We start from the raw sequence: 12141 nt of genomic DNA, 5'->3' as shown, positions 1-12141 counted from the left end.
CTTTTCAATCGGAATTGGTTTTCTAGGGTTTCGAAAAAGAATCGCTCTCAAAAGAAATTGCAAAAAAAAAAAAAAAATAGGGTTTCGAGAATTGAATCGCAGTGGAGAAAACAAAAGCGTAAAGGAAGTTGCGGAAGAGAAGCAAAAAGAAAGTGGAGCGGAGGAGGAGAGGAGGTGTGAGAGTCCTTTATAGATTTTGGGTTCAGTTAAGTCGGTGACTAAACCCACAGACGCAGAGAAAAGGAAATTTGAAACCTCTAGAGAAAATAAAAATCTGAACGAATCTGACCGTTTAAACAATCTGAACGTTAGCGTCATAATAAACAAACAAATTTATTAGCCGTTTTTTTTTGATTTTTTTACGCGTGGAGACACTTTCTGACTTTGGAATTACATTATAAGGCACTTCCTACTTGAGACATACTTTGTCATGTCGGAATGACATTCCTGTCCCTTAACCACACATATCGTAATTGAATGAGTTTATATTATCTTTTCCAATTCATCGCTTAAAATATTTTTTTTCTTTTTTCTTTTTTCTTTTTTCTTTTTTCTTTTAAAGGCTACGAAACCTTAGAGTATCTCTCTCTTTCTCTCTCTCTCTCTCGATCTCTCTCGAAAAACCCCAAATCTGCAGCCACACTTTCTTCAGTCGACCAGCATGACGAAACAGAGAGCCCTTAGATCAAAAAATCCCTACATGCAAGGTCAGTTTTGTGTAGTATCTTGTTTGATTTGTTTTTCTAAAAACTCAATTTGGTTAGATCTGAAATTTCGAACCCCCAAATTTCTTAGATTTGATTCGACTTCCGAAATCCTCTACATTCTTTCATTCGATTTTCGAAACTCCCACCTTTATTAGTTTTGATTCGATTTCGAAACCCTAAACATTCATCAATTTGATTCTGGTGATTTTTCTCTGATTCAATTTTTGAAATCAAAACGGTCTTTCCTTTATATTTCCATCTCATATGTGTACAGACGAAGCTGATTTGATGTTATATGTACAGATAAGCTTATTTGATGTTGTGATGCGACGAAAGTAGAGATGGTTCCGACGACTCGAGATGTTGTGATGCAACGAGATTGTCTCGGGAGTGAAGTCGTAGAGATAATGGAGATGATGAGTTGTGGAGAAACATGATGGATTGTGGATTCGAACTCGGGCCTGGTGGTGGTGAGTGAATATCGAGTCGGTCAATGGAGAGGATATGTTGTGTTTGTTGGAGAGATGAAGCGACATTGAGTACGGTCGTTTCACGTGGAGTTGATAGAGAGCGAGATGAAGCAGAGGTGGTGGTCAGTATTGTTGGTTTGAGAGAGATTACCATTGGTAGGAACTTGAAAGCTTCGATCTTTTCTGGTGATTTGACATCACCTGCTCACACATGACCCGTCCACACATCGCCTGGCCACACATCATCCGTCCACACATCGCCTGGCCACACATCATCCGTCCACACATCGCCGTCCACATATATCCCGTCCATACATCCCCCGTCCACGCATCACCCACATCACCCGTCCACACAACAAACGTCCATATGTAATCAAAGGGTGGAGATGAGACTGTATGGCGAAACTAAGTAGAGTCTCCCCTCCTATGAGATTCAGATTCATCAATCAAGAAAGTTCAATTTTTTTTATATCATGTAGCTATCTACAAACTTGTTTGTCTACAACTATCATGTCCACAATTTATCTCTTTTACACTTTTGTCATCCATAGCTAATTTGTTCACGACTTTCACATCCATACATATAAATGTAAAACTATACAATATATTAATATGAAAATGGATGTTAAAATATAGAGGATAAAAAATTATAAAATATCGTAACTAATTTTTTTTTTTATATATTTTCAATTTTCATAAAACAAATAAATAAAGAAACAAGGAAAAAAACTCATAGTAAAAATAAATATGAATTTGTTACTCTTGGACCATATCTTTATTTTTCGTCCATAACTAGTCTGTCCATAACTTTCACATCCATACATATAAATGTAAATTTTTACAAATATATTTATGAAAATGGATGTTAAAATGTAGAGAATCAAAAATTAGAAAATATAGTATCGAATTTATTTGTTTATATATTCTCAATTTTCATAAAACAAATAAACAGAGAAATAATTGGACAAACTCATAATAATTAAAATATATGAGTACACTCTCTCTCTATCTCAGATCCACACGAGGGACATTATGGTCACAAAATAAAACAGCATATCAAAAAAGTGTCTGCCAAGCAACAAGTGTCTTATAATGTTAAAAAAGAGAATAAAGTGTCCTATTTTGTAATGCACTCTTTTTTTTTCAGCAGAAGAAATTCTCCTATTGGTAAGGACTTTCAGTTAAGTCGGTGACTTATTATTAACATGATTACCAAAACAAAAAAAAAAGTCGGTGACTTATTTGAATAAATAATTTCCTTTTCTGAGTTACTTCAAAGAAAATGAATTTCAAAGTCCCAAGAAAATAAAAAAAGAAAACCTTAGCGCGTTTGCCTTTTCTTTTCGCCATTTAACGTTTAATCATAGCAATAACTAATACTCCCTCTGTTTTTAAAAGATGCATGTTCTGGAAAAAATATTTGTTTCAAAAAGATATATTTTTTATGTTTCTATATAAAAATTGTAAATTTCAATAAAATTAATTGAATTTATTGAAAGACTATTGGTTAAAATGCATTGAAATTTGATAATTTCTAAAAACAATGCATGATTAATATGTTTTCTTAATATGTGTGAAAACTCTAAAACATACATCTTTAAAAAACAGAGGGAGTATTTGTTTATAGAGTTTATATGAAAATATTTAGTCATCCATACCTAAGATGTATGTTAGTTTACTTTGGATCTGGTGTATTTTTTTTCTACTTTTGTTTTGATAGTTCTCATGTTTAGAATTTTTTGTCTAGAAGACTCAATAATACAATCCAGTGTTAAAAAAAAAACTAATATTTGTTGACCAAAAAAAATAACTAGTATTTAAATATAATTTTTCATGCAATGTAATTTGCCAAATTAAACTTCATATTTTGTTTAAAATGAAATTTAAGTGACCGAAAAACTAGAATTATGTATTTTTCAAGTTTATAAACACAAAACTAGAATTATGTATTTTTCCAAGTCAACTATTTGCATAAATTTCGGACAAATTGTAACAAGTGAACTATTTGCATAAATATGTTTCACAAAACATGTATGTATAAAATATGTTTATCAAAATTCTAAAATTGATATTTTTTTTTTTCATAATTGTTTTAAAAATTGCTTAAATTTTGCTTATATTTTACCAGTGTTTTTTTTTGTCAGTGCTTATGTTTTACTATGTAATTTAATTTTAATTATTTTGCATGTTCGATATTTCGATGTACATAGAAACTCTTAAGTTATTAAAATTTTACCTTTTAGTCATGTAAAAATTAAATGAATACATATATCTAGTTACATTTACTTAACAATTAAATTAGAACAATCTAAAATTGATAGTAACCAGAGAAACTTACAATTTTTACTAACTATTACATACAACTATGAACGCTAAGTTATTTTAAATCAAAGAGTGCATGACACACATTGGTACCATGTCCACCTGCATAGCTGTTTCAAAAAAGTTTACATTATCACACCACATTGCTATTTCCCTTGATAATATTCTCTCATTCTGCTATCAAATCAGAAAAAACTTCAGTATTTTCATCGAAATCTTGGATTTCACTGCTGGGTTCCCACCGCTCAATCAGCGAGGAAAGAAAGCTGACGACATGAGCATGTCTAGTCTCTTCCCAGGTGTCCTCGTGCAACATTGTCTTGCTAGAGGAATATGGTAAAAACGCGTACATTCATATGGTCAGAAATCACATGGTAGATTATCATATTAATTTTTTTTTAAATGAACTGTACGAATAAGAAATAATCTTTCATATAAATATTTTTTTGAGGTTCCAGGGAACGTCCACATCAGCGAAACAAACTTCTTCCGAAGGATGCCATGTGGAATTATTACTAAAAAAATAAAAATAAAAATAAGTAAATATAAAATACAAAGAAAAATAAATAATAAGTAAATATATCATATAAGAAATAGAAAAATTACGTTAAATGTATATCTGAAAATATATAACAAAATAAATAATAAGTAAATATACAATAGAAAAATAGAAAAAATACATTAAAAATTTATCGTAATATTATAATTTAATATAAAAGAAAACAATTAGAATAAGTAATTATATGATATAAGAAAAAAATAAAAATAAGTAAGTATATAATATAAGAAATAGAAAATTTAATTATACATCTATCCGAAAAATGTATAGTAAAATAAATAATAATTAAATATACAATATAAGAAATAAAAATATTACATTAAATATCTATTATAATATTAGAATAATTAAATATAAAAAAATAAGAAAAATAAATTATAAAAATATACAATATAAAAAATAGAAAAACTAAACTAAATATTTATCTGAAAATGTATAATAAAATAAATAATAAGTAAATATAGAATATTAGAAATATAAATATTACATTAAACATCTATCATAATATTACAATTTTATATAAAAGCAAAACACTTAGAATAAGTAATTATACAATATAAGAAAAATAAATAATAAGTAAATATACAATATAAGATGTTGTTGAAAACATCTATCTAAAAGATATATAGGTTTACATTTTTATTATTTCTAAATATTTTTATATGTTAATAGACAATATAATAAAAACAATCATAGAATGTAATAAATAGAAATATTACATTCAAAATATATCATAATATTATTATTTGATAAAAAAATAAAAATATAAGAAAAATAAACAGTAAGTAAATATACAATTAAAAATGAAAAATAAATTAACATCAATCAAAAAAATAAATAGTAAAATAAATAATAAGTAAATATAGAATATAAGAATAACAAAAATATTATATTAAACATCTATCGTAATATTAGGATAAAAATAAATAATAAGTAAATATAAAATATAAGAAATAAGAAACTACATTAAATGAAAAATATATAGTAAAATAAATAATATGTGAATATACAATATAAAAATAGAAATATTACATTAAACATTTATCGTAATATTACCATTTGATATAAAAACAAAAAAACTAGAATAAGTATATATTCAATATAAGAAATGAAAAAAATACATTAAACATTTAAATGAAAAATGTATAGTTTTACATATTTATTATTTCTAAATATTTTATAAGTAAATATAAAATATAGGAAAACATAAATAATAAGTAAATATACAATATAAGAAATAGATATATTATCTATCGTAATAATACAATAAATAAATATACAATATAAGAACAAATAAATAAGTAATTATACTATATAAGATATAAAAATATTACATTAAAGATCTATCGTAATATTATCATTTGATATAAAAGCAAAAAATTTAGAATAAGTAAATATACAAAATAGAAAAATAAACAATAGGTAAATATACAATATAAAAATGGAAAAATTAAATTAAACATTTCTCTGGAAATGTATAGTAAAATAAATAATAAGTAAATATATAATATAAGAAACTTAAATATTACATTAAACATCAATCATAATATTAGATAAGTAAATATATAATATAAGAAAGAAAGAAAAAATAATAAGTATATATACAATATAAGAATAGAAAAATTACATTAAACATCTATCTGAAAATATACAGTAAAATAAATAATAAGTAAATATACAACATAAGAAATAGAAATATGTACATCGCAATATTACCATTTGATATAAAAGCAAAAAAAAATAGAATAAATAAATAATAACTAAATATCTAATATAAGAAATTGAAATACTATATTAAACATCTATATGAAAATGTATAGTTTTACATCTTTAAGTAAATATACAATATTGGAAATGAGAATACTACATTAAACATCTATTTTGAAAAATGTATAGTTTTTACATTTTTATTATTTCCAAATATTTTTATGTGAAGAGACCGCTTATCTCGCTCTCAACCACATCGTTGTAAATGTGCATGTCACTCATATGACACAGAAACTATAGAAGGTAAAATAGTCACAGGTACCCATAGTGGTAAAAGAGTCTAATTTCAAAGAATCATTTTATCTCTAATAGTCTGAGACCATCCATTCATACTTAAGAGAAGACAATTTCTTATGGTATGCAATGACCATAAACAAAAGTCAAGGACAAAGCTTGAAATTAGTTATTATATATTTGCCAAAACCAGCTTTCAGTCATGGCCATCTATACATTGCTCTCTCAAGAATAACATCACGTGAAAGTTTAAGCATTTTACAAGAAGAAAAAGATTCAGCAACTGGAGTGAATAATATTGTCTACAAAGAAATTTTCAATAGCATCCCCAGTAGTAAAGTCCGCAAATCATAAATAAATCTATTTATATATATAAATATATATATATATATATATATAATACAAAACATTATACATGTCTATGCACTATACAAGTTCCTAAATTTGACGGGTAAATGAGGAAATGACACCAACGAAGAAAAATGAGAAAAAAACAGAATACAGAGATGAAATGAGATGAAAGAAATCTTATTTTATAGAGGAAAATATATTTGAATAAGTTCACATGCAGATATTGAAAAACTAACTTACATGAAGTATTTCCCATATGACTTCATCTCTCATATGATGATAAATAGTATCGAACAATAACTACAAAACCAAGTCTAGATCTATCATACAAACACACCAACCATAAACAAAACCGCGATTAATATTACAAGTTAAAGAGTATATCATACTGATCTTCAAGATGTACATAAAGTAGGATCTCAAAAATAACAAGCAATGGCGTTGCCATCACATAATGAAAAAGAGCCCATTGCCACAAACCAAAACTCTAGAAATTACAAAACAACATGATGCTAACAAAGAGCAAAGGTGATAAACACAAAATATGTCATAGATGGAGCAGATAATGAAATATAGCACGAAACAACCACAAGGGTGTAAATATAAATCTTCAAAAAAGAACAGAGTAGAAGGATGATAAAGGTTTATACTTTAGACATCACTAAAAACGAAAAGATCTAATTTTTATAGTTTGTACCCAATGCCTTTTTGACACAGCTCAATTCAAAATTTGATTGTGTGAAAATGAAGATTTTGCGCAGAAAAATTTCAAGAGGCAGAGACACATAAAAGAAGAGAAAATGATTTGTTCTTAGTGAAAAATGGTTTTTTCAAGTCAGTAGATGATGAGTTTCCATGACAGATGATGACAAGCATAATTTACGATAAAACTCTTTTATTTTTTGTGTGTGACTGTGTATAAAAGTGAATGACAATTTTAAAATTAACATTAGATTTATATTAGTGCTACAACTATTAGCTAGATGCTCTTTATTAAAAAATAATCAAAGTGACATGTTGTTAGAAGACAAATTAGAATAAACTTAAAAAAATATTTTATGATTTGTAATTTGATTTGTAAAATAATATGTTATGTAAGTTTATTTATAAAATAAATAGACAATGTTTACGTATTAAAAACATAAAACTTAATTTAATTTTTATCTAAAATGAATTAAACATTTTAAATAGTTTGTAAATTTGTTTACGAGCGGTTTTAATCCTAGTATATAAAGAAAAACCAAAAAAATATCTACTTGCAGATTTCATTTGCAGTTTTCATCTGGAAAAAGAGGAAGAAAGAATCTCGTCAAGTGGAGCGATAATTAATGAAAATTTTAGAACTTTTATTTTTTCAATTTTCACCTGATTGGTTAACATCCGAATGGATCCAACGAAATTAGTTTTTCACCAGTCATGTTCAATCACACCCTAATTAACCCTGGTTTCCATTTTTTTATTTCTTCTTTTAATATTATTTTGTTTATTATGCTCTTTTCCACTCATTTACTCCACTTTAGTTACTCCCATTTACGCTACTAACTAGATGATTTTCCCGTGGTCATGCACGGGTATAAATATTTATAGTAATATATATTATAATAACTGATTGCTATTTACTTTTAATTTAAATTAATTTATAATTTTATGTTTAATTTATATTAATAATATTATATTAATTTATTTAGACATATGATTTTTGATATGTTATATCTACTCGGTTTTATTGTTTTTACAGTTGATTTACTTATCATTTGGGTATATTGGATTGCACCTATTTCTCTAAATTAAACTATAATATTTTTTTATTTTAAATATATATAAATATTGATTAATTTTCTTATATGGAATTTAGGCTAGTTGTTGTCTTAGATATGTAAATATATTTTAGGAAGATTATGTATAATTTAAGATATATTGTGCTCAGAATGAAATATAAAAATCATCTAAATTGTTTGAATCAAAATTATGTAAATAAATATAACGATAAATTTTACAAAAAATTAAATTGTTACAGTTGGTTAATATTTTATTTTAATTTGTTAATGTGCCTTAAGTCATCCTATAATTTATATTTATAAAATAAATTTTTATTATTATAAAATTATATTTTCTTATAATAGTTTAATCTATTATTTTAGATATAAGTTGGATTTCTCGAGTCAGATTAATTTTATTTATCGTTTCAATGTGAATGTATAATTATTTTCTTTCAAATTCAAGCTGAAGTATAATTATTTTTATTACAATTAAATCAAGTCAGATTAATTTATTTATCGTTTAAATGTGCACATATTTTCATAATTTATATCAAATTAAATTTGATTTGTTTTTAAATATAGATTAGAAAAATATGATCTATAGGAAGTTACATGCATAAGTAACTAAAATATTTTTATAAATTCAAAATAATTTAATGTCTTTTGATTATGTTATATTAAATTCCACAAACACAAAGAACATAAAATTTAGATGAAAAAGTTAATATCTCTTAAAAATAAGTAGTAAAAATTGTATCTGATAAATCATATTATATAAATAAAATATAATTTATAGATATTTCTTTCTGTAATTGAAAGATATTATAGTCAACTAAATATAATAAATACAAATAACATTTCAATGATACTGATTATAAACTTTTTAGTCAATTAAACATATATCAGTTTATGTTACTTATTTCTTTTATGTAATCATCTAAAAAAATAGATAGATATATAAAAAATATTTCTGTTACTTTGAAAAGTATAAAGAAAGTATTTTATTAGTATATTTTATGTTATTTAAAAATATTTTTAAATGAAATATTACTATTTTGTGAACTTTCCTTTTTAATGAATCATATTATTTATACATATATTTCGTTTTTTAAATTTGCTTTATAACTTTTACAAATTTTCCTTTTTTATTATATGATATTTAGAAAATTTTACAAAAAGAATTTAAATGAAAAATCAATAATAGTATTTAAATATTTTATTTTTAATTCATTAAGTGTATCAATGTAATTAACCACCATAAAAGTTAACGTGAACGCGACACATAAGAAACTGACTTCTCAAATAATATTATAGAGATTGCCAATCAAACCCTTTGCGACAAATAAAAAGTCATACAGATACCGTACAGCCTTATAGCACCCCGAGATGCGAGACTAGTCCTCCATTTTTTTCTTTTTGCTTTCCAAAACAGCAAACCTTGTCTATTATTAATGTTTTTTTGTTAAAATATGTCATACTAATCAGTAATCATGAGATAGTCAAAATGAGCGATAAAATTTCACGTCAAACGTATAACCTTTTAAATGAAATACTTTTTGTATGCGGTTAACTATGAAAATGGGGAAACAAAAAACTGCATAGTCTGCCATGAGAGGATATGAGTACGTCTACTATCATTAGAAACGTTTCGGAGACGTCTCCGGTTTCTGACCATACCCGTCCCGTTGAGTCATGCCATTCCGGGTTCTCCTTAGGCGTCTCGGGTACGTTTCTTAAGCGTACCCATCCGCCCCCCTCCCTACGGCACCAAGTTGGCATACCCTTGAAGAGAAAGAGCATGGTCATAAGACCTCACTTACACATCATTCTTAGAACATGATCTTGATTCATTGGCTAAATAAAAACAACAGAATATCTCTACCCTATGGCTCGAGTATTCAGTCTTTCGATCACTATGCTTCAACCTGTAATGTATCTATAAAGAATAGAGAATCTTGAATATCAAAACTTGATTATAACCCAAATCATTTAGATCATTTCAGAGATCTGAGGGGTCATTCACATAAAAACCCCATCTCTTATAAACCGGTTTAGCAGATTTGATATCCTTTCAGGTGAGCATACCCCGATCATCCCTTATTCAAAAAATACACCTCATCCATCAACGTTCTGTAATTCCTTTCGCCCATCACCGGATCTCTTTTCTTCCATTCCTCAAGCAGCTCAAGAGCTTCACTCCCTCTGCCTTCTCTGCACAACTCCGCCAAGACCGTATTATAAGTCAACATATCCGGAGACAGAGAATTCGCCAACATGTCAAACACAATCTCAACCGCTTCGTCCAGTCTCCTTTCCATTGCAAGACTACAAATCAAAACCATGTAACAACTCCCACTAGGAACCATCCCTTTGCTCCTCATCTCCTTGTAAAACCCTAAACCCTGCGCCACCCTCCCTTTCTCACAAAGCCCTTTGGTTAAGTAACCATAAGTATAAGCGTTAGGCTCAGACCCGTACAGAGGCATCTCACGGAACACCCTTATAGCTTCATCGACCTCAAGACACTTTGCATAAGCCTTGATTATCATGTTCAACACAAACGTATCAGGAATCACTCCACTAGACTTCATCTGCTTAGTGAGCGATCTAACGGCGTGAAGATACACATAGCAAACATTCAGCTTGTTGAATCTCTTGAGCAGTGAGCTTAGAAGCAAAGTATAGGTCTCAAGGTCAGGTCTTGCTTCGTTATTATCTGATCGAAGCATCTTGTTGTAAACATCGAAAGCTCGATTGAAAAGGAACTTACGGCCACAGCAGAATCTGATGATGGTGTTGTAGAGAGGAACGCTCATCTCGCAGGCGCCGGCTACGACTTCATCGATTAGGGTTTCGGCGAACTTGTTTCGTTTTCCGGCGATCGCTTGTTTGATCATAGCGTGGTAAGCCTCGTGGTTGTGTTTGTAGCCTCGCTGCTGAGCTGTCCAGCGGAATATGTCGTACGCGAGATCCGGATCCGATTGGGCACGCAGCGCCGCCGCCACGTCGGAGTGCGTGAAGCCTGGTTTCAGATTGTGGATCCACGTCTCGAATTGAGTTTCGAGTGGAGTCCGGGTTCGAATCCGGGAAGGGGGCGGGTTTGGAGATGAGACGGAGGAGAAAGGTATAGATAGGCGACTCACGGCGGAGGAAAGGTACGGCGGAGTTAAATTCCTTGCGGAGGAGAGGAGTATGATGCGACGGAGGGTTGCTGACATCGTACCAGCGGCGGCGGAGGAACAAGACTTGCGTTTGTTTCTGGTGAGGAAGCTATTGTCCAGTGTGGCCGTGTTCGTATTACAGATTGGATAAAGCCAAAGAGACTGGTTCTCTGGTAGGGTTATCGCATTTTAAATTTGACAATAATTATTTATTTCTTTATTTTTAAGTTGTATCTTTTACTTATTAATGTTTTGCATTTAATTGTAATTCTATTATTTTATATACTCTTGTTGTAATGTTACATTTTATTAAATAAAATAGTTGTTAAAAAAAAACGTAAGTACACATGCTTATTTTATCCAGATCTAAACACCCGACTCGGAACTGACCCAAAAAAATCCGGACTGAGTAGGAACCGACCCGATCAAATTATTTTATCGGGTCTTACTGTAGAAGATCTGCGGGTCTTAGACCTAACCCGACTCGAACTCGAAACCTGATGGATACCCGAATTAATAATGTAAATTAAATAAAATAAATCAAAAAGAAATCGAAGAATGGTTATTTGTCTACAGAACAAGGGGGTCAACCATTATGAGACAACCAATTATTATTGTATCTGGCATAGTTTAATATATATACACATTTTAATGTAATAAAAACACAAATTTTGAATAAAATTTCGAATATTTTTAGATATATAAATATTTTCAGATATTTTTATATTTTTAGGTAAATTTTTAGGTCGAATCCAAACCGAACCCGAACCTAATCCGACTCGGAATTGAACCGATAAATTCTAGTTACCC

The 12141-nt window shown here is 28.4% G+C and overlaps 1 protein-coding gene across 1 annotated transcript; it reads right to left on the bottom strand.

The window, feature by feature from the left end:
* Positions 1-9996: 9996 nt before the first annotated feature.
* On the bottom strand, positions 9997-11511 carry LOC108857396 (pentatricopeptide repeat-containing protein At3g25210, mitochondrial). The gene has a single exon (XM_018631381.2). It carries the CDS (start codon positions 11386-11388, stop codon positions 10261-10263), a length of 1128 nt encoding a protein of 375 aa, XP_018486883.1. The 5' UTR covers positions 11389-11511; the 3' UTR covers positions 9997-10260.
* Between the last annotated feature and the right edge of the window lie 630 nt (positions 11512-12141).

This window comes from Raphanus sativus, chromosome 5, assembly GCF_000801105.2.
Source record: "Raphanus sativus cultivar WK10039 chromosome 5, ASM80110v3, whole genome shotgun sequence".
Lineage (NCBI taxonomy): Eukaryota > Viridiplantae > Streptophyta > Magnoliopsida > Brassicales > Brassicaceae > Raphanus > Raphanus sativus.
Note: the sequence above shows the minus strand (reverse complement) of the source record. Positions and strands in the feature narration are given on the sequence as shown.